Genomic DNA, 27,978 nt, shown 5'->3' with positions numbered 1-27,978 from the left:
CAACATAAAGCAGCACTCTAACACTCAGAGCCCCCATAGACACAACAGTACAAAACAAAAAAAGAAGAAAAACTTGACTTTCTGAAAGAAAATAGGAGAGAAGAGGCACCGTGGTATTACAAACAGTGTTTAAGAGGTCACTTGACAGACAGCAGTCTGAATAAAGGCACGTGACATACGCAGTCCTACAGAAGGCATAGTGGTGGCATACAACATTCTTCAAGAGGACATTGATATTACATACAGCAGTCATTGAAAAGGCAATGAGGATATTAACAGGTTCTCTGAGCTCCCTGGTTTCAGTTTGGTCCAGTTCATTCCAGTTCTAGGAGTATCGCAATATACCCCTAAAAAAAAACAAAAGTGCCTGCTCAAACACATATTATAAAGCACATACAGTACATACACAAGAACTTCTAAACCCCCAAAAATGTTTAAGTGCACCTCAGAACAGTCATCTTTGCTAGCACATACCGTACTACAGTAGCTACACAATATGGAGTGTGATCTACAAAAATGCAGGGTTAAAACTATTAAAGAAAACAAACTATAAAACTCTATGGCCTGTCAGCTGTGTCTACACGCATCTATGGGAGGAATTATGAGACTGAGAGAATCACGCCATTAACCTGATTTTATCTCAAGACCGTTAATAAACATCATCAACATATTTGGTTCAGCGGTAAATGGAACAGAACTTCAGGTGCGGTTTGTATTAATGGCACAAAAGCGGATATAAGGGAGCCTGATGCACAGGACTGGATGCTGGGAATCACAGTAGTGGTCTGAAAAAATAAGGGCTGCTCACAGTTGGTCATCAACTATTAACTAAAACACAACCAGCACAAGTAAGCAGAACTAAAGGCCCATTTTCACCAAGGGCGATAACTATAACGATTACAAAATGGATGGAGTTTGGAAAAAAAAATGCGACATTTCTAAACACAAAGGAAGGTTTTTTTTTCCAGCTGATGAAAACATTGACAGCCAATCAGAATCCATCCTTCTTTAAAGAGCTTGAGCATTTAAAGTGGCAGACAACATAACTGCGCAGAATAAACAGAACGATATTGCGCGTTGTTGTGGACGCCAACATAGTTATTGTTCTTGGTGTGAACGGACATTAAGTCATCATAAATGGTGCTGTATCCTCAACCCAGTTACTGTTTTGTCAGTCCAGTTTGTGCTTTTAAAACATTTCAAAGGCATAGTTTAAACAAAAATGAAAATTCTGAAAATCATTGCAAATCATTTACCTGCCCTCATGTCTTTCCAAACCTGTACCAAAAAGTCTTCCATTGTATGAAGAAAAAAAAAACACTGGCAGACGCTTTTGTCCAAAGCGACTTGTACTGCATTCAATCTGCATCCATTTATTCATGGATTCCAGGAAATTGAACCCATAACCTTGGCATTGCTAGCGTCACACTGCTGTATTTCTCAAAATATCTTCTCTCATGTTCCATAGAAAAAGAGAAAGTCATACAGTGTTGGAATGACATGAAGGTGAATAAATGATGACCGAATTTTCTTTTTTGGGTGATCAATTGTTATCCAGCATAGATTCAACTGACTTTTTTTTTTTTTTTCTCCAGTTTGCTTTTCCTTGAACACTCTGAGAAGGAAAACAGTGTTTGTCTGTCTTCCAGTTCAGAAAAGAAAAAATAACCTCTAGACAATAAAAACAACATCTGAAAAGTTTTCAAGCCAACTAAATAGTACAAACTTAAAATAATCTAAATATAAAAATGCATAAGCAATAAACAGTGAAGGAGGAAAAATGAATGCAGGACTCGTGTGCAGAAAACCCAGTGGACGGAAGATTCCGACATCTTCAAAACATTTCGCAAATATATGTTATACTCAAAATACAGCATTTTCATGAAACACTTTAAATCTTCTACTTCTGTGGTTGTTGAAGTTTCTGCTCAGCAGGTTTTTTTGTTCATTTACAGTTTTTTTGTCAATTTCGTTTTTCTTCACAAAACAAAAGTAAATGCACTGAAGCATAGAGAGGCATTAAATACACTCTTTTTAAAGTCCGCTAATACTACAGCGCTCCTTCGGTATTCTTGTGGCCGTGGACGCAGAGGAGTGGTATTAGGATTGTGCGATTGTGCGATGACATAACCGCAGCGATTCTCAGCTGGAGTGTGTGGAGAAGATATGTCAGGTGATACGTCAGTAGGTGTGCTTCTGCAAGTCTTAAATGCTCGGTTTTGAATTTCTTCATATGAACGTATCACTCGGAGTCAGTCCGCCGCTGTACTGGTGATCAGCTAATAAACAACACCTTTGCAGAATGATCAAATATGCAAATGATCATGTTGTCATTCATTCAGTCGTGTGATGGCTTTGGAAATCAGCAAGTGTGGTCAAGTCCTTTAAGAAGTCGAACTGACAGACTGATTCCTATTGGTCTAAAGGGAAAGTGGGCAAGGTTCTGGTCACATTGCAGGGGTTTGAGTCCACAACATATAACACAAATGTCTACCTATCCTAGTTAGCTAATCAGTAGCATATAAAAGTGGTTTTGGTCTAGGTCATACGTCCGGATTAATAAATGCGGGCCAGAGGGTCTGATGAGGCTGTGAGTGAATTTAGCAGAAATCTACATCCTTGCTGCCAGCGTTAACTTGTACACAAATCTAAAGGCTTCCAGGGAGCTTCACACGAGTCATACGGTGTTAGTTTTGTTGTGAGGATGTCAGTTTCACTCTGCGAGGTTCAGTTAACCAGCAGACTTCATAGATGCAGCGTAAATGTCTGATGGCCTGTGGTGATGCGGTGTGTATAATTGTAAGTCGTTGTGATTGATGCCGCGGGTATCTCAGTAGGTCTGGTATATATCGTGGATGGGCATCTGGAAGGTGGCAGTGGCAGGGAAGGCCTGAGGCATGTACCCAGCGTACCCTCCATAGGTTGCGGCAGCCATCGCAGCGTTCTTCTGCAGCGCTGCCAGCGTGGCAGTGTTGGCGTGGGTGGCGAAAGGCATGTACCCAGCCCCATACAGACTGGCAGCTGTAGCCGGGATCCTCTGGACATTATGAGCCATAGCATAGATGGGAGTTATAGGGCGCCCCTATGAGATAGAGAAAGATCGATTGTTAACTCTTTCCCAGCCAGCGTCAACATTTTTGATCATTTTTACAAAAATCTTGTGTACAATATATCAAAAGAAAGAACAAAGCCTCTGCTCTACAACAACAACAAAATTTGATTCTAGCTTTTATTATTTTTTATCAACACTCGAATTTGGGTAAAGTTCATTAAAAAAAAAACATTTAGTACAAAAAACGTGAAAATCATGTTTTTGTCAACGCTTCGTCTGGATCAGATTCAGAACCATGATCAAAGCATAGATCTATAGATTGAGTCATCGACACTCCAAAGCTTCCATAGACATATACTTCTTTGTGGGTTTGTCATTTTTCTCGGTAAATGTTTAAATGTTTGATGATCATGTTAGCTTACAATGTGTGTAAGCAACTTCTATCTGCTCCTTCTGGTTTACGCGGATCTTCACTTGGTTTTTGGATCCGGAGATGCTATACTATTTCAGAATAACAGTGAAAACACGGATTGCCGGAAAAACTCATCAATGTCTGGGAAGCGTTGTGTTATGATGGAAAATCTCATCAATGGTGGGACATTTTTTTTAAGGTGCGGTTACATTTACAATTGGTTGGAGGAATTTTTGCAGACAAAATCCAGTAATTCCAATAGGAATCTGGATGATTGGGAGTTTCGTGCGGGGGTGAAAAGGTTCACCATGTAGATTTGACTCTTGCAACATGCTTTACACAGAGTCCTAACTAGATGCGATAAAGCAACAAGAAATAAAGACTATAATCGGAGTTTTAGACAACGAGCAAAATCTGCACATTAACAGTCTTATTAAAGTTCTTGTTTTCTTACATATCATAAATGTATGAGCACAAGATCCATACAGATTTCCATACAGATGTGAAGGCAATAAATTGCATTTTTACTAGACATTGTGTATTTTTGATCTGTATTGTTATTATTTTTCTGATATTTTACAAATTCCATTTTCTTTGCTTTAGACTTATAATAGTCTTTTAACATAATGGTGAATTCTTGCATTACGGGCTATAACATTTTATGCTTGTCTGGGTTCATATTTTAAGAATTGGTGTCCCTTTAATTAATGAGCTGGAACTTTAATTGAACAGGGAGTTAAATTTGAATAGGAATTAAAGGAAGTAGAGTATAAAGGCCTTTAAACCCTTCAAAATTAAAACCTTATTGTGCTTTCAGACAAGGCTTTCAAAGTTCTTCCTTTTTTAGATAAAAATGAGGTAACACTTTATTTTGATGGTCCCTTTTGAACATTCTGTTGGCTATAAGTAGCTTTGTAACTACATGTCAATTCATCTTTCTGATTAGAGTATTAGTAGACTGTCTGCTTAATATCTGCTAACTCTTTATTGTGATGCTCCCCTAACAGACATTCTACTGACTTTAAGTAACTTTGCAAGTACAGTACATGTCAGCTTATTCTAACCCTAAAAGTCTACTAATACTCTACTAACACTCTAATGAGAGTAAGTAGACATGTAGGTGCAACGTTTCTTATTGTCAACAGAATTGTGTTAAAGGGGCCATCAAAATAAAACAAAACCAAAAAGGTCACTTAATGCAGTTACATCAATTTCTTTGAATTCCAGGTCATTTTAATTCTACTTCCTATAATTAAAATTCCAGTATTTCTTACTGTGCAATTTAAAGTATCAGAGGAATCTTGAAGTGCGAGAAAACACTAACGCTCCAGGCATAACCACGTTCCACATAGTTGTACAATAAACATCAAATATGTTTTCATTGGCTGTTAATGTGCCATGTAGCACAGCATTTTCACTTTAGATGTGGACATACAAATGTGCTCACGGTATTAGAGCTATCTAAGTGTTATAATAACTGTGAAATGTCCCATCTGGTGAGGTGCAGGTCAGTACCTGGAAAGGGGGTGGTGTGGAGACTGCAGGCATGACCGCTGCACTGGCCGAGGCAGCTGTGGGGTCATGCTGGAGGGCCAAAGGGTTTATCAGGTGCTCCACAGGGTGCATCTTTCCTTCCTCCATTAACTTATTTGCTGGAGCAGCAGAAAACACAGTAGGGTACTGGGCACCAAGTCCTGGAAGAGCCACTACGCACACACACGTTCAATTAGAACATTGGCAAAAAATATGGAGAATGTATGGTTTAAATGAGCACATATTGTAAATCACTATGTAACATATGTAAAAAAGCAGGTAAGTGAAAGAAAAGTCAGAAAGTGCAAGAATGATAAAGGGTAAATGCAGGAAAAAGACTGAGACTTGCACAACCTGTCCTCATTTACAACAAGTGTATGACTCAGCTTAAGATTAGCGATAAAAAAACACACCCACACGCAGCCACGTACACATTGTCTTTCACACACACACACACACACACACATTGTTTCCATGCACAAAAACTCTTTTCATTCCCCAAGTTAATTCAGACTTAGGATCAGTAGGTTTAGTTGACGTCACAATACTCCAGTCAGGAGTTTACTGATCTCAGATCAGAATTCCGCAGGATCAGTTAATTTCGACAGAGCAGCTGATTAGTAAGAAAATAAAGAACCTTGAACTCAATGCCCAAACAAATAAACTCAAATACTCTCAAAGTATTTTTATTGATGGCTTAGTTCTCTGGACTGTTTGATCCTATTGTCCTTAATAATTGTCTTTTCAAATGACTGTACGTTCATTTTATCAGGAGGTATTTTGAGAGTTTTTGTGCATTGTTTGAACATTGTGTATATAATTGAAAAAAGTGAAGCTTTTAAGCAATAAAAAAAATCAAAAGCCTGCTTACTGGGGTAAGCAGTGACAGCCATGGCAGCTGTCATAATAAAAGGAAGTTGGTGTTCCTCTCCAGACCAGTAGGGGCAGTAATGTGTCTTACAAATTTATCTCTACATTTTGTTGAATGACTGTGATTTTTTTAAGCGTAAGAGTTGAATGTGAAACTTACTGGTGGCTCAATTTCAGTAATAACATTTATAAATAATCCATAAACCTTTTTTTCTAAATGAAAACAGTTTATAGATTCTGTTTCCAGATCGTTTTGGATTCTGCCTCCACTGGATGGACAAGAGCACAACTAGAGTTCAATTCTGTATGTATGTGGTTTAATTTCACACTGACTTGTGCCAGGCTTCATGCCCACTTGGTTCACAGCTGTCAGCTCTAGATTGGGCATGATCTCGTAAGGTTTGTCCATCAATTTGGGTTTTCCTTCATGGTAGCGGCTGTATATGCCTCGGCCAGCTGAATAGCCACCAAGGTATGAGCCGCGGGGCCCTGGGCCCCTATTACCGGCCCCAGCACGACCACGACCTCTTACAGTACCTGCTTGAGATACAAATGAAAGGAGGTGCTGTTCAGCTACAGAGCCACAAGGAGGCACATACCTATATAAAATTACTGGTAACCCCAGTGCTTAAGGTTGAGCAGACATTTAAAATGAAGTAATTAGCTTTCTATTCAGATTCCATATATTTGCTAAAAGGTTTGCTCGCATGGGGTGACTTCATGCTCAAGATATGGGTGCGGCTACACATAAGGCGTAGATTAGGCACTATCACTTTTCAGCATTCTAATTCAAATCGCTGTCAGTGTGAACACCTCTTTGTAATCTCCTTGGGTTCTTTGAGATGGGAGAGGTGCATGAGTAAAGTTGAAATGAAAAGTAAAGATAAAGTTTTGTTTTCATATAATCAGATGACGGATGAGCAAATATGTCTCGGATTGAATATGCAATCACAATTCTCAACTGCTACCCAACCCAAAACCACAAGCATTTATAATTGATGATTATGGGTTAGGAAATGTAATAATACCAGATTCCCATCATTAGTTTCAGTATCATACTTATTGTGGATCTCAGCTCTTTAGCCCAAAACAATCTCAAAGTGCATGCCATCTAGTGGCCATACTAAATATGTGATTAGCAACAAACAGGACAGAGCTTTTTGTTTGGAAAATTGTCTTTTAAAGCAGTCGTTCTCAACTGGTTTTGTTTCTGGATTTTACATTGGATATCAAATAGCAGTTACAGTACCAAACTTGTTTATCGTAGAAAAGTAAACAAATTTCCTTATATCACCATGAACTAATACGCAACATTATCAACATGACAATCTCTTGGAAGTCAATAACTGACAGATCAAAATAAATTTTTGTCAAACCAAACCATTTTTATCTTCATTCCATTTAAGTTGAAGTATGAGTACTGTATTGAGTCAAAACACACTTGATAAAAGCATAATGTTCCACTTTTAAATGTACATAAGCGTTAAATATGGCTTGGTAGCTCAGAACGATGGACAGAAATATATATAATTCTCTTAGAAATGTAATTGAGTAAGCAAATGTAATCGCTGTCACAAATTCCCCCCCAAATATGTAAATGGTAATTAAGTATAATTATTTAAGCAACCCTGAATGCAATCTTTTTTTTTTTTTTTACCTTGCGTAGTTCATGGGTTTTGATTTTTATGGTTTCTAGCATTGTTTTTCTTCAACCGGTTGAGAACCACTATTTTAAAGGATGAGACTTATGAAAGCTCTGGGTTAAAGGGGACATTATTTTCATATTCATTGTAATGCATCCCCTACATTTGTTTGTACAGATCAACTCTGGTTACTTGTGTGAATATGGACTGTTATGCAAGAGAGAGTTGGAAAACAATCTAGTTTCCCAAATATATTCAATAGCATGACACTTAAGGTGGTCGAGAAAAAGCAATTGTTAGCAATGTTTTCAGTTCATTTTGATTTCATCAAATGGTATTGCATTTCTTGAGTTCATAAAGTTATTGATCTTAGAGAATAAAGAGAGAGAATGAGTTCTCCAACCTTTGATGAAGTAGTCTCGGTTGGGTCCAATGAGTGTGCTGTATGGATAGCCGTAATAGGCGAGTGTATATGGATCACACTGATACACAAAACTTTGTTGGGTGTTTTCAGGAGTTGTCGCAGGCGCTGTTCCCTTCGATGCTTTCTGATAGCGAGTGTACTGCTCCTTATCCACAGGCTTGGCCAGGGTCACTTCGATACGGGATCCTTCGATCTCTGTGCCGTTCAGGTTGTCCATTGCAACCACAGCATCTTCTCGACTGGCGAAGTGAACAAAGGCGTAGTCTCGGATTTTTTTGACACGTTCCACACAGCCAGGGTTGTACTGGCCAAAGGTTTGGCGTAGAGTCTCCTCACTGGTCTCTATCATCAGGTTCCGCACATACAGAATTTTCACTGTTTCCATGACGTCCTCGTCAACGTCAATCTCAGGTTCTGCCCAGTCAACTGCAATCTGGTGACCCCACAGCTGGATACACACACATAGAGAAACCGAACAACATATACACACAAATAAGTAAGGCAGGAGTACTCACTAAATGTCATAGAAAGATTGAATGAATAGTTTACCCCAAATTTCTGCCATTATTTATTTATCCTCATGTCATTCCAAACCCCTATGCTGTTATATCCCCCAAACCCAAAGGAAAACACTTTTTAAAGATCTGCACACATCTATTTTCCAGTGCAACAACAGAATATCTGTAAAACTTCAAAAAGCACAGCATGATAAAAGCACCATAAGAGCAGTAGATATGACTTGTGAGTAAAGTCTTCTGAAGCCATGTGATGAACAAAGCAAACCTATATCCCACTAATAAAAATCTCATCCACCAAAACACTGCGACCAAATCACTGAATCCAATCAGTGAAGCAGTGAGTCAGTGAACTCAGAATCGGATCAGTCCTAAACTCAATGACTCAATTGTTAACAAAGTTAACAGCTCACTGGGTAAGAGAATTATTAGTGAAAAATAAATAAAATGTATCATTTAGCTTCAGAAGACGTGGAATAGAGCACACGAGTCATATGGAATACTTTTATAATGCTTTATGTCTTTTTTTAGAGCTTAGCAGATATGGTCTTTGACTTTTGTTGTATGGAAAACAGCTGATCAATTCCTTTGATCCCAATGGAAAATGGTGTTAACCTGAATTCGTCCTGGCATGAGCTTTCTTCTGGCCATAGCAGCAGCCCGGTGAGACTCATACTCTACAAAGGCAAAGCCACGATTCTTCATCTTATCCGCAGCACTCGCGTACACGATCACATCCAGCACCCCCTCTGTCACCTTGGAAACTTCCTCCAGGATCTCCTCACGTTTCTTGGTTTTGGGGATTCCGCCAATGAAGAGGCGGCAGTTATCTACACTACAGCACACACCTAGCAACCTTCCTGGACGAATTTCGAAGTTATTGAGATCACGAACCGCTCGCTTGGCCTCATGCTTCTGCGTGTACATGACGAACGCGTAACCACGGTTCTTCCCATCAAAGTCCATCATAAGGCGCATCTCGTAGATCCGTCCAACAGTCTCAAATACTGGCACCAGCTCGTCTTCGTAAACGTCACGTGGGATTTTACCTACAAAGATTTCACAGCCACGTGGGGGCGAGGTACCTTGCCAGCCAGGTGGTGGGCCGTATTTGCGCTGTCCGTTTTCTTGCACCATTCCGTAGCCTGACCGCTCCATCAAGGCCACAAGTGCAGCTTCATTTGGGGCCCCGGCCACTCCTTCTGGGACAGAGCAGTGATGCTGTGGATGCCCAGAGGAGGCTTTAGAAGAGGAGGGAGGGCTAGGGTTACTCATGGCAACGGCAGAGGCGGAGTCTTCTGCTGTCATTCTGAAATAAGCATCCAATCAGGATTGGAGTCTAAAAAGAGACGGAAAATTCATCCGGTTAGTGTATTTTGTACTTAAAACAAACATTTTAATTAGGGATGTACACACAAATATTAATTAGGGATGTACCAATATTAAAATGATGGTCAATAAATATGTCCATGTTATGGCTGATATATAGCCAGTATTAAAACTGAAATGTTTTTTACAAAAAAAAACATTATTTTATTATATTATTTTAAATGCTACTGGTGGATGATGTACCATATGAACATTTTATATTAATTTGATATTAATTTTGAGATTTGCCATTGCATTTAACAACATTCTTATAAACTATGAATGTGTTTTTAAGATTAACTTCAAGTGAGCATTAGATGATGGCAAAGGTAACAGAAGAAAATATGCATCTATAAGTAAATATCAAATATCACTCAAATTAAAGAAAATCTCTCATGAATATATTTTATTATTATTACTGTACAAATTACTGTAAAATATTACTGTAATTATTACTTCATGATTCAAATCATGATTTGTCATGACAATATTTTTAGATAAGTTATTTTAGATAGATAAGTTACTTCGATAAGTTATGTGGTTCAGATAACATAATATTTTGAGTTTCTATTGATTAAACCAATCTCCATTGTCCTATTTTTTGTATAAAACACACACACATACACACATAAAACGTAAATCCTCTTCTACACATAAAGCTGCCTAATAAACCTCACTAAGCCGCATCTACATTCTTCAGCATGGAATAAATCTCCAGAATGTCCAAATCCTACAGTCCAAAATTTTCCATAAGCAGAATGCAGACGCATGGAAGTAAACTACAAAATCTTAGACAAAGAAATTGTGTTTGATATAAATAAACTACTTCTTCTTTTTTTTTTTTTTTTTGGAAATTAGTATGTTTCTTGCATAATAAAACATTATATACTGTATATTCAATCACACTGTTTAGCTGTTAGTTGGCTCTGGTTAGCCGGACCTTGATGCCGCTTCGAGGGTAAGGTAGTTAGGTTGCTTAGCAAAGAAACCATGGTTACACACGCAGAGCACGCTGACCCACACACTGCTTATCCGCACACAACTAAGTTCACACAACTCACACAGCACACAAATGCATGCAAACACAACTAAGAGGACATTAAGCAACAACAAAGGTGTAAAGGTTATTAATTAGTCATTTACTCCAGGAATAAAGTTCAAATAAATTAACAATTACAACACGCACCGTGCTTAAGTTGGTACCTGGTGTTTTCATGATGAGTTCAAGAGGCTCGCTGAAGGAGCATGTGACTGTGACTGTGAGGTTGGAATAACAGGCAACTCAGCAGTACTAAACCAAAGCTCTCACACACACACACACACACATCCACAAACACTTCCTCATTCACATGCTTACACACACATATACTGAAAATCAGTACATGTGTGGCTCAAGGCCAAGCTGAAACAGGAAGAAAAGCAGACTGACTAATCAAAAGCCAAGAGGACCAGGAAGACCAACCAATAACAGATATTTAAATAATACATATGTAGATGTAGCGTTTCAATGATCACTTTAAATGAGGAGACAGCAACACCAAGAGAGAGTCCAACAGCTATTATAGCCTGAAATTTAAGGGTTGGTTTTATTAAACTTAAATAATAGTACAAAAAACATGTCAAGAATATGAACAATAAAAAAATGGACAAATAAAAAAATAAATCCATAAAATATACTGCCTCTAAATGAACAACTGGTTGTCAGTTTGTATTAAATTGGGGATAGACTGCATAGTGGAAGTGGGGTCAATGGAAGTGGGCAAATGACAATGAAAGATGATTCAGCAGAAATCAGGAGGAAGGAGAGGTCAAGAGAGAGAAGAAAAAAATGGATATCTGCCGGACACTGAACAAGTAAAGAAAGAAAAAATGCATTAAAAATAATAGTGTGATAAAAAAAGCTATTAATTATGCCCCCTGAGCGCAGTTACAGGCACCGTTTTAAAGGCTATTCAAAAACGCTGATCTCAAGACACTTTTAAAAAAAAGTTTAACTGGTTTTAACTTGATACCCCGTTTTTAAAAACCTGCTCATGAGTGAGACTCTACAAAAGATAAGAGACACAAGTGAAACTTGTCCAAAGACGTCAGTCGCATAAAACATTGGAAAAGCAGTGCAGAATGCACTGTCTGTGTGCCTCTCCAAAAACTCTAACAGAGAGCAGGCAGCACAGAATGAGTTGCCAGCTAGAACAGGGAACGTTCTCAGAACGTTATGAACAAACGTTCTTCCAGCAACATTAACAGAATGTTCTCTCAAAGTTATCAAGTCTTTAATAACTTCAACTTCACAAAATCATTATGTATACATCATTCATGGAACGTTGTTCTGAAATAGGTTAGTTGGATGTTCATCGAACTTTTTTTAAACGTTATAATTCCTAGTTTGAGATGATTTAGAGAACATTCCTAAAGAAACATTCTCAAAATCTTTGCAAAATGATCAAATTGAACATTCCCTTAATTAATGTTTTCTCTAATGTTCACAAAACCAAGAAAAAAAAAAAGAAAGGAAAAAAAAACCTTGACATTTTGATTGTTCAGAGAACATGCAGAAATAATTTTTTCCTAACTTGATAAGAATGTTAGCAAAACGTTCGTAGATTTATTGTTTATTTTTTTGCTGGGAAATTCATATGTGACACGCTTATGTTCTCATGAAAACTGGGCTGTTTTTACCTTGACACACTATCTTAACAACACGGCGCTTATGCATCAGCTTGACTGCAAAATGGAGTGCAGTTATAGGCTTTTCATTTGGGGCTTTGCTCAGCAAATAGGGGATATAGGGGCAAGTTGTCACACTTTTTAGGTCTATATTTTAAAATCAATTTCTGTATATGCACATACCTTAAAGTTTTGATAATATATTTAAATTTTTATAAATGTTTTAAACATTTACAACATAGCCCAGGATGAAAAAAAGAGATACAGTTCATATAGGTGTGTTGTTGTCCCAATAGCAGTTCACCTTGACACACTACAGTATATGGGTTATCAATTCTGTACTTAAAACAGTAGAGCATGGCACTAACAATGGCAAGGTCTTGAGTTCGATTGCCCTGGAAGCCATAACATCTTTGCTTTTGATAATAATGTCTGCTGAAAACAAAATGTACAATAAAACCTTTCATTAAACAGTATATCATTTTAAGGTAAATCACTAGGGACAACAAAAGACACGAAGAAGCATCTTTTAGGCCCTAATGTGTTTCTGGAAGTGAGACTTTGTGGATGTTTCCTTGTTCCGTGCAGATGTACTGAAAACAGCAGGAAGTGAGAATCAGTGGCAAAAGAGAGAAAATGAACGATTGAGGGGGTAGAAAAAGATTACTCATTTTCCAGCCATCATTAGGTCTCCATATCTCATTGTACCTGCCTGGCAATGGTTGACCTTTATATGTATGTGCGCGTGTGTGTGTGTGTGCACACACTTGGTGCAAGGAAACCTGAGGCAGCAGCAGGTGGATGATTAACCAACACAAATCACTAGCTGCACACAAAGACAAAACGAATTTACACACACATACAGAGTGCACTTATTTTAACAAGACATATGGCCCTTTCACACACCCGGCGCAATGCGGCGCGATGCAAGTGTTTTGTGCTAGTTTCAGCCCGACGCAGTTATCATTTTCATGTCCTGCGCTACGTTGTTTAAATAGCAAATGCATTTGCGCTCATCTGTTCGCCCATGGGCGTGCTGGTCTGAAAACTAGGTGTGTTCGGGCGCATTGTTGACGCGTTGCTATTTTGAGGCAACTGAAATAGACTGCGGCAATATTTTTTTTTGTTATTGCGCGTTAGTAATATGTGCCTATAGGCGGGTCCACAACGCGCGTACACTCTGCTTATTACACACACAGGGACGCAGCTCACAAACATCCCCAATCTTAAAAATAAAATGATCACAATGTAAAAGATTAATATTGTGTACATAAAGTTATGGTGGAATCCGGCTTGTCTCGTAGATGGTCTGCTACAAGCAGATCCGTTTGCGCTCTGGAGACGCGTTCAGTCTTTCCGCTTGCAAATTCCACCATTTAAATAGCAATCCACCATGGCGCGAGCGCAACTGGCTTTTAAAGGGAATGGGAGATGAGACTCTAATTGTTTTATTGTACGTTACGCCCAAAACACACCCATTACTCATTAAGAGAATAGAGACAACCCTTTAAGACCATGCGCCGGGCACACCGACCATTTTCCCGTCGTTAAACTAGCAAAAGTGTATTCAGACTAAGTGCACTTGCGCCGTGCGCTTTAGACCATGCGCTTAGATCGTTAAAATAGAGCCCATAGACTAATTATCATAATATTCTCTACCATTTTTCTAACAAAACAAAACCAGTAACACTTTACAGTAAGTTTCTATTTTTTAACATTATTTAACTTCATTAGTTACCATGAACTAACAATGGAAATACACCTAAAGCATATATTTTATCTTGGTTAACTTGAATATTTTTAAAATCTAAATATTATTTAATGGACCTGAGCTTACATAAGCTAACTTGCATGTGAATTAACAAGCATTAACAAACATCAATGAATACTGTAAAAACATATTACTCGTTGTTATGTAATGTTAGTAAATGCATGAATTAAGGTTAACTAATGGGACCTACTGAAAAGTGTTGCCACACAAACTACGTTTGAGAATGAGCTAATGGTATAAGTATGCTTGATTTTAAAATTCAAATACACCATAATTTCCTTCAAGTGTGTTTTCATTTTGATTATAAAGTTCTTAAATAAATGGCTTGTTACTAAATAACAAGTGATAGAAACAACAAATGATGGCTAAGCGTGTTAATGAAGAAGGGCCATTCTTGGAAAGTGTGAGGGTTTATGTGTGTGTGATCACAAGATAATGGTTTGTTATTATCTAAGATACTGATTGACAGAAATATCTGATCTTTGACTTCTTTAACACACAGGACAATACTTGACAATCAGCACAAATAAACTCACGCACACAGGTACACAAGAACACACACAAGGCTTGTGTGTGCACTGCAGACAGATCAATTAGTATCTCTAGGGTGAAACTCCTTCGATCTCAGTGAAAGAAAAGTGTGAAATGTAGTAGGGTAGAACAATACACATGCTGGCCTCCCAGAGAAAGAAAACTGTACTGATAGCAAACAAACACACACACACACACACACACACACACCTGCTGAACAGAGTTGGGTCACTGTGGCTTGGAAAATGGATGTGGCAACACTGACATTTTGCATGATGGGAAAAAGTATGGGGAAATAGCGTAGAGAAGAGTCATTAACAGAGATTTAACTCAAAATTCTTGCTTAAATATAATCACACGTGTTTGTACTACAGTTTGAAAAATTGCAGATAGTAGTGCGGTTACTATGGTGTGAATGAATAACAAGGTTGTGATTTTTACTCAGTTGCAAGAATACATTAGTGCACATTCAAATACACACTCTCAAATACTATAAAAAGATACTATCTTATCAAAAAGATAATGAAGAAGCATTTGGGTCAATGACAAATAAGCATGTTAATGAATCATAATAAAGAAAATGGAAAATAATCTAGTCTAGTTTAAAACACGTGCCAAGTTCTTAGAAATGTATTATTTATATTGTTTTCATACGGTTTTGACTCAACGCTTTAGCACAACGGTGCAACCATCAAGTACAAAGTAACACATTTCCTTCAGACCTTGAATAAATGTGGGTGTACACACCTGAATCATTATATTAAAATGTGTTTTTTAAGATAAAAAGTATATTTTACAAATATCCAGAAGAGTTAATAAATATCCGTTTTTGGGGAGCTGCATCACATGACATTTTACTACCTCCTCTAACATTGCGTTTTCATAAAACTGTGAGCAGGGGTTTTATCTTCAATATCACTTCCTGTTTTATGTTTTCGGCATGTTTTTGCATGTTGTTCACACCAGGTGACTTTGATTTAACAGACAAAAGTTTTTCGAATAATAAGCAGTGTAGCTCAAGATAAGTAATAAGTAACTATTTATATATTCTAATGAGACTTTTTCAAAATGCTGCTACCAAGACATTTATATCAGTAACATTTTGTACTTTATTCCCATGAAAAGTATCAAAATAACTTTAAATTGAGAATGTAAAACACGATTATAGAATATGCATTTTCAAGTTAAAGCATAATTGCATTTTAAATAATAGATGAGTGTCACGTAATTGACCCATTTGTGTCTGTCTTTCTGTTTATGTGTAGATGCTTGGCAGGTCTTAAGTCATGACAAGGGCCCTTCAAACAATATACACTCCATAGAGCAACCAAGAGAGCAAATTAAAAGCCCTCAGAGACACAAAAGCTCTGCTGGTCTGAGTGTCATGAAGGACTCTCACTGATAAAAGACATGAGTGAGTTTGTTTTTACCGTGTCTGAATGTTAGGGTGTCAGCAAGGTTTAGATTAACTCAGCATCCATACAAGGTGACCATTGCATTAAGACTCAAAGTTTGTTGACTCGCCAACACATAAACTGGGAAGTTAATGTTTATTGCTGAAGAGACTCTTAAAACACCTCGCTTTAAGAAACCACTCACATGATGAACAGAAAAGTGCAGAACCTTGTGTTCTTCTCAGTGACTAAGCAAAAACTCTCAATAATTATTAAACCTCATCTCTGACAAACGTCGACCTTTGCAACACTTCATAATCAATGTGCAGATCATTAACATTAACTCTGCTTAAACGAGAATCCACAATTCACTTTAATTTAACAGACTTTACTTAACCAAAACATAATGGCTACGTAAAACCCTAGTGGGAAAACAATAGAGGTTTTTAAATGGCCAGTGATCAAGGTGGCCTGTCGTCGATAAAATGGCGATATACAGTATATACATAAATGCCTGGTTTTAGGCAGGACTAAGATTAAGCCAGGATTAGGCCTCAGTTTAATTAGGATATTTAAGTAGCTTTTATAAACGTGCCTTAAAAAAAACATCTTGAGACAAAACAATGGCGCTGACATATTTTAAGATATGCCAGTGCAAGTTGCTTTCAGTTCAGACAGCACAAACATACATTTTAGGCTTAAGCCTTGTCTGTGAAACCAGCCAAATATCATTTAATTATAGTGAAATCAAATGGACACTTAATATTTAGACAACTTCAACTTAAAGTTCCCTAAATGTAACTTTCATATTAAGCATAAAACAAGTTATCCAGCAAAAAAGCTGCTGATTGATTTTGAACCTGACACGAGGAAACTACCACTTCCGTTAATCACAAGCGGTTAGGCTGAAATGGCCAAATGTGCAATTCATGATGGGATCCCAACAGCTTATGCACTTTATGTCTTCACGTAGACAGGGAACAAACCTCCATGTCACAATAACGATCAATCTGATATACTGAAAGTAACAGAAATTCAAAAATAAAAAATATGGGTGAATTCTTGAAACCTATCAAGAACATGTCTAGCATGTCACCCCAAGCTCAAAATTAAGCACATTCCAACCCTCCAGTTTTCATTATGAAACAAATCATTGTATTACAGTAATGAGAAAGGATCTAAAGAGAATAACCACTGAGAATAATAAAAAAAATGGTTCTATAATTAAGCAATGTGCATTGTAGATGAGCATCTGGATCAGAGGAGGCCACTTAACATTACAATATTTCATAAAGAACACATTATGGTTCCTTTTAAAACAGAAGACTGGGGTCGCGTCAAATGATGCCAGACAGAGTGAAAGACATGTGGACATGGTGACCATCATACCCACAACACCATTCTCAATTCCTGTAGTCCTCAGTTTCAATTCTCTATGAAAACAGGCTACAGTAAAACATTTATCCAGCCATTCATTTAAAACACACACAATGATTTTTGTTCACATGACTTAAAAAACTATAGTCAAAAATGCCCAAGCATCATATACTATTATAGTATTTATTAATAATAACTGCAACACTGCTTACAACAGGAAGGAGGAAGTAGAAAACTTAAAATGATTAAGTTTAAGTGAATACACACACAAGCAAACAAATCATCACATATTAATCATTTTGTTTTTGCATACACACACACACACACACCCAAGTGGACAAATCCCAAATGCACATATACCTGACAATAAACTAAAGCATTTCATTTCACTACACTGCACATAAACGAGCATTGGGATGAACCACACGCACACTGATGACATCTTGAGGTTTCTTATCTTGTAGTTTGAACTCTTCACTCCTGCGGTTAATCTACTTAGTGCAACACAATGTGACGAGTCCTGATCAAACACAGTCCGCTGATTCGGACACACGCAGCAGATGATCTGCTCAAAAATCGCCTCCAGTGAGCACATTTCTGATGTCTCATCACTTTCTCTTGATGATTTTTCTGTGAGAAATCTGCACATGGAGAATCAAGATACCTCTACCACTGACTGAAGAGATACAGGCTCCTTTCTGATAAGAGTAACACGCACAGGTCTGGGCCCACCCCAACAGCAAACATACGACTGAAGAAGTCCAAAGACCAACAACCAACACTGTGACGCACAGTTACATTTTACACTATTTTACGCTCATTTGCATAAACACACAATACTGCTATAGTCAAATGATGCTATTTTCATTTCATTTTAATACAATTGCTCTTGAATATCTGGTAACAATAAGGTTTCATTTGTCAATTAGTTAACATAAAGTTAACACTTCTACAGCATTTTTGGTAACACTTTAGTTTATGGTCCAATTGTCACTATTAACTAGTTGCTTATTAGCATGCCTATTACTAGGATTTTGGCTGTTTATTAGTACTTATAAAGCACATATTAATGCCTAGTTCTGCATGACCATATTCTGCATCCCTTATCCTTCCCAATACCTAAACATAACAACAACCTTACTAACTATTAATAAGCAGTAATTAAGCATTTATTGAGGCAAAAGTCATAGTTAATAGTGAGAATTGGACCCTAATCTAAAGTGTGACCGCATTTATTAATCTTAATGTTAATTTCAACATGTACTAATACATTATTAAAATCAAAAATAATATTTGTTAACATTAGTGCATGGTAACACTTTATTTTACAGTGTCCTGGTTATATGTTACATGTAGTAATAAAACTATAAATGATGCATAACTACATGCATCTAAACCAAACCCCAATCCTAACCATAAGTACATGTATTTAAATTATTATTACTCAATACTTAAATGTATACTTACACTGCAACACGGACAAATAGAGTGCAACCACATTAGTAAATGCACTGTGAACTAACATGAACAATTACATTTTTACTAACTAACATTAGCAAAGATTAATGAACGCTTTAAAATATATTGCTCTTTGTTAGTTCATGTTGCTAATGCATTAATCGATGTTAACAAACGAGACCTTATTGTAAAATGTCACTAAATATCCTTAGCGGGCAAATATATTGTTTTCCTTTATAAAGTTCCCCTGAAGGTCATAATGTCATTACAACATGGACGCTTAAGTAAAGATCAATTGTTTAAATAAGACATCAGCCAGAACTAAAAAAAAGTGCTCAAACACACACACATACTCTAGAATCCCAGCGGTCACAGACACACAGGCATTGAAAAAAAAAACACAGACGTTACCTGTCTTTTCAGGTGAATGAATGTGTGTCCGAGTGGCAGTGTAGCTGATGTGTGTATACTGTGATGTTGTTTCACTCACACACAGTCACACACACACTCAGGCCTTCTGTTTGTCTGGCGTCAGCGGTTACCCTCTTCTCTCTCTCTCGGTCAATCTCTCGCTCTCACACACACAGTCTGTGGGGTAGAGAGGCGGAGTGTGTGATTGGAGGTGCAGTTGGTAAAAGACTGTTTACTCAGTGCATGTTAGGGGTGGGGCAGAGCAAAGGTGCCCCCTCCTACACCTCTCTCCTATATTTCGTTCTTTCTTCCTTTTCCTTGTCACACCCAAGAACCTTTCTCTCCAGTTTTTCTGGAAGCAAACGAGATGTCTGTGCGGGTGCGTGACTGTGTGCGGTGGGCTGTGAATGAGGTTGTCCATTGACTAAGCAAAAGTTCATTACGGGTGGCAAATGACTGAAAACTATTCAGCTTGACCTGGAATCAATTTCCTGAATTCCTGCGTTCAAAAACATTTAAAGACAAAAAGTTTAAAGCTCAGCAGCCCTCATTGCTCATTCAAACCTGGAAAGGTCTGTGAAATCTTTTCATTCCTGTTCCTAAGAAACAGGTACTCACACGTTACAGTGTGTCTTGTGTTGCTTTAGTTACTTAGATAAGGTGAAAATCATTGATTTCGAAAATGGTTGTGTCTTTGCGTGTGTGTGTGTGTTTTATAACAACAATTATGAAAAACAATTGTGCACCCCAAACATAATCTGAAATAGAAACACAGACTATACTTAACGCATTTAACATTGAACACTGTAAAAAATTTCTAACCCTCTCAAATCAAAAATTTCAAGTGACCGATAACATCTAAATTTTTCAATTGGCCCAAGTGAAATTCTGTAAATTTAATTTTATAATTTACAGAATTTCACTTGGGCCAATTGAAAAATTTTTATGTTATCGGTCACTTGAAATTTTTGATTTGGGAGGGTTAGAAGTTTTTTACAGTGAAACGTTTTGCGCAAAGAAATAAATTTCACTCGTGAGAAACATTATGCAACATTAGATAAAGAATCTAGTAATGTTAGTAGCTCTTTTATTTTACATGGAGCGGGTCCACTCATCGGGCTGCCATTTTGAGATCACATGACAATTACGAGCTGGAAACACTGATTCTCTAGCGACTATCATAAGTTGTGACATGAAATGCAGTAGACAGGAAAATATGTGCTATGGGAAAAATATATTTCACAATTTTAAGACCCCTTCAAAAAATTGCCACTTGCAAAACATCTACTATAATATAATGACAGATTTGAGATTATAAACAAATCTCTTATTTTATATATAATATTTTATTATTTAAATTCTTTTATATATTATTAATTTATTCAGTCAGATTGAATCCACTTTTTTTATTATGTTACTGACCATGTCTAACAGTCACTGTAATATAAACAAAAAAATTCTGATTGCACACTACCATTCAAACCAAGTTTGGTGTCAGTAAGTTTTTTTAAATAAATTAAAAAATGTATTCAACAAGGATGCATTAAACCGATCATAAAGACATTTACCCCTAGTTTCACAGACAAGGCTTAAACCTAGTCCCAGACTAAAATGCATATTTGAGCTGTTTTAACTGAAAGTAACTTGCACTGACATATCTTAAAATATGTCAGTGCCATAGTTTTGTCTCAAGATGCACAGCAGTAATGTTTTTTTCTAAGGCATGTTTATAAAAGATACTTAAATGTCCTAATTGAACTAAGGCCTAATCCTGACTTAATCTAAGCCCTGTCTGTGAAACTGGGCCTTAAAGTCTAATAAAACGATTTGATATGAAATTAATGCTGTTCTTTTAAACTTTCTATTCATCAAAGAATCCTTAAAAAAAAAGACGAATCACGGTTTCCACAAAAAAACATTAAGCGGCACAATTGTTTTTTTTAACTTTGCTAATAAAGTGTGTTTCTTGAGCAGCAAATCAGCATATTAGAGTGATTTCTGAAGGATCATGTGACACTGAAGACTGGAGTAATGATGCTGAAAATTCTGCTTTACCATCAAAGGAATAAATTACAAGAAAAATGTTACATAACATTACTGTTTTTACTGTATTTTTTATCAAATAAATGCAGCCTTGGTGAGCATAAGACACTTTGTTTAAAACATGAATAACCTACCAAACACAAAACGTTTGAATAGCGTACCTTTAACACCTTCTTTTAGTTCATGGACATGTTATTTATCAACTACCAGATTATGTTTTTCTGCAGAGTCAGTAAGATGTCATATGATGGTCACTTGTTACACATTCATCTGTAACTACTAAAAATCCTGGGGTTGGAAAGAGGGAGGGGGATGAGAGAAGTGCAACAGGGGAAACAGGAAATGACGTTGCGCTTAAGAGCCGAAACAGTTTTTTGTTCTAGGCGGCTGGCTGATCACAAAAATCCCTAGTAGCCACACTAAACAAACACACACACACACACACACAAAGGGGTGGCAAACCAGTTGGATGGATCCCTCAACTGAACTGTCTACAGCAGTCCTGAGCTCAAAACGCTAGTGCACACACATTAATTCACAAGGAAACATTTCAGAAGATTTTCCACACTCAATCAAAATGCAACCTTGAAATGTAAAATAGCACCATCAGTGATTATCTTTTCAATCATTGGCAACATTATAAAACCTGAGCACATGATGCATTGTGGGTAGGCTATAAAGCAGGGTGAGGCTGTGTTGAAAGTCAACATGCTTTGAGAGGGTGCAAAGTCTGCCTTTATAGCCTTATCAGTGCCCATTATAAAGTCTCTTTCCTTCTGTTCTTCCTAAGGATGGAGGGATGAGAGAGTTTGTCTGTTACAGAAAAAGGGACAGAGTATTAGATAAATATAAATGAAACATATTAACTGTATTCTCAAGGGACGGGGATATAAGACGTGTACGTGTGTGTTTGTGTGTGTGTGTGTGTGTGTGTGTGTGTGTGTATTGTGGGGGATAAAGATAGATTGTGTAAGTGTGTTTTAGTTTTGCACACATTGCGTCACACATTGCTGGTAGAGGTTACTGGAAAATCAGGTTTAACTTAATCTTCAACACTGTACAAAAACATGAATAGACTAAAGACACACACAGGCACGCAAACAGACATGCGCTCTGACAGTAATACTTCTAACCTACAGTAGATCTCTGAGTCAAGGTCATCTGATGGTGACTGCGCTGATGGCTCAACCACTCAAGAGCTTTAAATATCTCCAGACATGGAAGAGCCATATTGAAGTGCAAAACACAGTGTGATTTTGGACCAATGAGATTTCACTGTAGGCGGGGCTACAAAGCGCATTGACACACTAATAGAAATAAAGGACAAAAACTCAGATTTATTTAGGAGAATTTCAGTGAACTTTGACCTGTTAATCACCGTAGTGCGAATATATTTGAACAATAGAGGATCCAAACATCATAGATTGACTTTTGTAGTGCAACGCCAAAGTGAAAATTTTAAAATGATTATTAGTCGTGATTTGTAATTTATTTAAAAAATAGATGCCCTAGGATTGTGACATCAAATCACGTTGAATAAATTTGTCGCATGTCGAAGCAATTTCGCATACTCAATGCGTAGCAAGCATGGAGGATAACTCTGTACTCCCATTGGTTGTCACTGCTCATTTGCATAACACTGAACTGTTTAAAGGGATAGTTCACCCAAAAACAAAACTTCTGTCATTCCCAAAGACTTTTGTTCATGTTCGATACACAAATTAAGATATTTTTAATGAAACTTTTCTGTCTCTCAATTGAAAGTCCATTCTACTAAAGTCTGACGCTTCAAAAAAATTCATAAAAACATAGTAAAAGTAATCCATATGAATTGGGCAGTTTAATTCAAGTCTTTTCTGATGTCTTTATGAAAATTTTGAAGCATCAACGTATGAAGGTGTAAAGAATGTTCGATGAAGGGCCAGAAATCTCTCAGGTTTCATTAAAGATATAATCATTTGTGTTTCAAAGTAGAATTAAAGTCTTATGAGAGAGTAAATAATGAACGAATGTTTAAATTTGGCCTGGACTATTTGCAGACAGTCTCTGTCACTTACGCCAACTCTCATTGGAATTAATTGACTTTGTCACTTTGTTGATTCAGATCACTTTGAATGCACTTGCTCTTCAAGTTTTCCCATTGAACATTGACTAAAGGGTCATACGAAACAAAAACAAGGTTTTTTGAGAGGTTAACACTTAATGTAAATCAGTGATGCCGTGTGCTATCTTTAATGTTAAGAGAAAAGTTGTTACTTTTTGTGCTATGTTTTTCGACGTCTTAGCTGAAGGACAGGGTGTTCTTACAGAAAAGGAAACACTTGTGAGTCTTGTGAATGTGTGAGTCTTCAGTATCAATGCAAGAGGGATGCGATGTTTTAAATAGTTACATTTAAAAGAAGGCAAGCTGCTAGGGACCATCGCGTTCTCTCAACCCTTCATTTCACACGTACACACACTACAGCAGATTTGTCCATCAAAATGTGAGTGGTACATTGGTAATGCAATTAAGATGTGCACACTATATAACAGTATTCACACACCAATGCTGCTTTTGTGCGGTTTGTTGGGTTCAATGGACGGGGCCTATTATTACTCACTACAACAAAGTAAAGAAGAAAGGGGAGAGAGAGCAGTGTGTAATGAAGCGGCATAAAAGCATTAGCAAGACAGAGAGAAATTGAGCGACTTGATTTGGACATGCAGAACTTGTGTCACTAAGGAGACCAGTGTGTGTGTGTGTGTGTGTGTGTGTGTGTGTGTGTGTGTCACGGTGGGATATCCCAAATTAAGTCTTTGGACTAAAAGAGCTCCACCCCTCAGAAGTCACTATTAATCAAACTACCTGGAGGAGAACCATGCTGAACACACACACGCACACACACATGCGCACACACACACACAGCTCTTCTAGTCTGTCTATAGAGACAGTATAAGAATGCATTCATTGTGAAGTGCAGGTATTTGGTGTGTATTAGGGAGAGAGATGGGAAGAAAAGCAGAAGGGAGAGAGAGGAGATCCTGTTTCACTCACTCACACACAACTCACACACGCTTGTCCAGATGTCTGTCAGGGTTAAAGTCATGCTGAGGAGGTCACATGATCAGTCATATGACTTTAAGAACACAGAAAGAGAGGTGACCTGTCTTGCTCTCTCTCTCTCTCTCTCTGTTTCCTTCTTTATATCTAATAGTACATCTACAAGAGTCAAGAAAGACTGACTGAAGTACTGAAGGTGGATGAATAAGAAATGAGTGCGTTTCCCGCAAAGAGGAAACAAAAGTACTGAGTCAATAAAGAACGTAGAATTGAGAAATGTCCCTAAATCTTATCATTTGAGTTTGTGGGGATTAAGAAATGAAAGCGTTTGACTGATTTGGAAGTGTTATTTATTTTCTTCAGAAAGTTGAAGAAAGTTGGACAATATAAAAACTAAAATCAGTTTTTTGAAAAACATTTCAATATTTATATACTTATCCGGAAATTACTTTGAGTAAAGGTAAAACTTAAAAGTACAACCAAACAAGCCATTGAATCATGGTTGTGAATCGATTCATTAAAACGGACAGTTTGAACTGATTCATGGATAACTCAACAACTCTAAATGCATTTTTGTGTCTGACCTAAGATTTAAATCGGTCAAAACGCTACTTGCTGATTGTTGAATCGAAAATTTGAATAAATTAATAGTTTGAACTGATTTATGTTAATTAACTGATTCTCAGAAATTGTAACCGCATTTCTGAAGAATAAGCCAGAGGCACAATTAAAGCATATCTGTCTCAACGTGCATACTTGATTTGCGAGACAAATTTTCACGTCTTTAGGAAACTTAATGGGCAAATAAAAAGAAAATGTAATTCATTGCTATATTCACAAAATTAATAAAATATAAAAGTGTATATAAATCCTAAAAACACACATGCACCTGCTTGCCTTCTGATAATCAGATAAGCATCTGAATGGAGACAGAGAGAACTGGTTCAAGTCAGAGCCACAGCCAATCAGATTTCAAACACACACACACACACACACACACTCAAGTGCACGCACTACTGGGCCCCCCAAAGGTCTGTCACCAAATAAACATGCCTACACATTTAACTGATGCGGTATTTAGAGTAATAACAGAGAGTCACCTGACCAGTGAGACGTGTACACACAGTGACAAGCTGTCTTTTCTTTGTACTTCACCTCAGTGTTAATTCTTTTCTAGTTCACTTAATTTCTTTTAAACTACATCCCCACAATGCATAGCCACAGCGTGTCAGCTCTCAAGACCACTGACCTCTTTACCCCCTACGTGAAATAACCCATTCATAGGCACTCGCAGACACACACACAAGCTTGGTTTTCATGTTTTATGGGGACATTCCACAGACATAATGGTTTTTATACTGTACAAACTGTATATTCTATTCCCAAGCCCTAAACCTACCAATCACAACAAAATCTCTGCATTTTTACATTTTCAAAAAACATAATTTAGTATTTTCTATAAACTGTTTTCCTCATAGGGGCCAACAACTGTCCCCACATGGAGAAGGATTTTTTTTTGTCCCCATAATGGGACATTTTGTTCCCATAAAGTAGGGTTTACCAGGACCACACACACACACACACACACACACTTACCAAGATATCCAAATAGAGACTTAGACTTCTATGGTTTTTATATAAAGTAGTACTACTACTATTACAAGTAACATAGTTTCTTTTTTTTTCTTCTTCTTTTTTTTTTTAAACAAATAATTTGGTTTACTTGAATCGTTTTTCCAGTTTAAAAAGTCTGGATTTCCCTGAGAGAGGTTTTGTATGATTTAGCTCTCTTTTGCAGACAAAATTGTACCTCAGGTACAGCAAAGTAAACACACCCACCCACACACACGTTTAACAGTTATCTAGCTATTGTTCTTATATAAACCTAATTATAATTGCTACAAACTAACCCTAACTCTACAAGAAAACGTTCATTTTAAGTGTATGATATACAGTATGAGTCATTTTTACTTTTGAGGAATCTTTTGGGCATCCCTAAAGTAGGTTTTTATCAGATGTAGCTACTTTTTTGGAGACAACTTAAACCCACATTAAAGCACTTCACTATTATATGCATCAGAAGGTCATTTCCACATTATTGACAGACAAACAAGATTCCACGTCTCTAGAAACAATTTTTGCTTAAGAAACAGTGATTAATCGTTAATTAAGATTTGTGTCTTGTCCGTTCATGCTGTGCCTTTCCCCTTTGAAAAAAGAAGTACACGTCTACGCTCATTACATTGACTAAGCAAACTCTTACGTTGGCTTGAATGGGCCTTAACTTCTTTCAATCTTTTTCGTTAGTTGTTTTTCCTCTTAGATTGAGCCATCTCTCAGTCAGAAACCTGATTCTCTCACACACAATAAATTATAGCACACCCCCTGAGTGCAGTTACACAACACACATACACACACAAAAGACCCGCAGAGCAACTTTCAACACAGTTTTCGCAACACAAGGACATTCTAACCTTACAACTGTAAGATGGAAAAGAGAACAAAAAAGGGAGGGAGGGAGGGAGGGAGGGAAAGAGAGAGAGAGAGATGTCAATTTAACTTTATGAAAATAAATAAGGTCAGAGGGGAGAACATGATCGCTGGACCATCTGTGAGAAGATGACACAGAGAGAACAGGAAAGAAAAACAGACAAAACACGAGACACTGAAGGAGAGAATGACAGACAACGTACGAACTTACCTGCGCTTTTAATAGCTGTCAAAGAGAATCTACGTGTTGCATTAATCAAGCAGATCAGCCGCAATCATCCCCGTTTCTCTGTATTTCACCCTTTATCGTGTCTGTTCTTGTAGGTTTTGACAGTCCAGAGTGATGAAAAAAATGTAAGTTTCTTCTCTTTAGTTTCTAGTTTCTGTCTCCAAACTGTTTCACTTCCCCGTCCCTGCTGTTCGTTCCCCTGTGTCTCTCCTTCACTGGCGAGGAGAAGGAGGAGGGAGGGAGAACGAGAGAGAGCGGGTGGAGAGAGAGAGAGAGAGAGACAGAGAGAGAGAGTAATTAGCGCTAGTCTCTGTACCTGCCTCTCACTGACATAATCTTCACATTCCTCTGCTGTGAGGAGGGAAAAAAAAATGAACAAAAAAATGTGTAGGAATACTGGCCCAGTCTGAAATCCAGAAGGTCAAAAAACAAACTTTTCGCAAAAAAATTATATACTGTATATAAGGAATATGAAATCTTCAGACACTGATAAAATGAGAGAGAGAGTGTGTGTGTGTGTGTGTGTGTTTGTGTTTGTGTCTAGAGCAGTCAGTACTGGGAACTGTTTCTCACCGGGCTGGTCCGAGCAACCTGTTCCTTTCTGTGTGTGTGTCTCAGAAACTCACCAAACCAGAATGCTTCCAGGCTCTCGGATTGGAAACGCTATCCTCCCTCAACCTGGAGACAGGCCAGATCAGCATTCCCCACACACACACACACACACACACACACACCTTACAAATATAACAG

At 37.5% G+C, this 27,978-nt stretch overlaps 1 protein-coding gene across 7 annotated transcripts; it reads right to left on the bottom strand.

The window, feature by feature from the left end:
* Positions 1-112: 112 nt before the first annotated feature.
* On the bottom strand, positions 113-27,844 carry rbm47 (RNA binding motif protein 47). Of its 7 annotated transcripts, none has more exons than XM_084402265.1 (7): positions 27,211-27,844; positions 19,427-19,603; positions 9,065-9,788; positions 7,914-8,382; positions 6,201-6,407; positions 4,980-5,170; positions 965-3,082 (listed from the first exon to the last, which is right to left on the bottom strand). In XM_084402265.1, exons 3-7 carry the CDS (start codon positions 9,755-9,757, stop codon positions 2,831-2,833), a joined length of 1,812 nt encoding a protein of 603 aa, XP_084258391.1. In that variant the 5' UTR covers positions 9,758-9,788; positions 19,427-19,603; positions 27,211-27,844; the 3' UTR covers positions 965-2,830. The 7 variants fall into 7 exon arrangements, with proteins under 7 accessions (XP_084258392.1, XP_084258391.1, XP_084258395.1 ...); XM_084402268.1 differs by having other exon boundaries at positions 966-3,082; positions 6,201-6,404; positions 27,211-27,448; XM_084402266.1 differs by lacking the exon at positions 19,427-19,603 and having other exon boundaries at positions 113-3,082; positions 27,211-27,445.
* Between the last annotated feature and the right edge of the window lie 134 nt (positions 27,845-27,978).

Source organism: Rutilus rutilus, assembly GCF_951802725.1.
Source record: "Rutilus rutilus genome assembly, chromosome: 2".
Taxonomy (NCBI): Eukaryota; Metazoa; Chordata; class Actinopteri; order Cypriniformes; family Leuciscidae; genus Rutilus; species Rutilus rutilus.
This window is presented reverse-complemented; position numbering and strand designations above follow the sequence as displayed.

Coding starts and splice junctions, on each gene's coding strand:
- rbm47 (XM_084402265.1), bottom strand. CDS start 9,757: ATGACAGCAGAAGACTCCGCCTCTGCCGTTGCCATGAGTAACCCTAGC. Junction 8,383..9,064: donor TCATGCCAGGACGAATTCAG/GTTAACACCATT, acceptor GTGTGTATCCAG/CTGTGGGGTCACCAGATTGC. Junction 5,171..6,200: donor GGGCATGAAGCCTGGCACAA/GTCAGTGTGAAA, acceptor GTGTGTGCGTAG/TGGCTCTTCCAGGACTTGGT.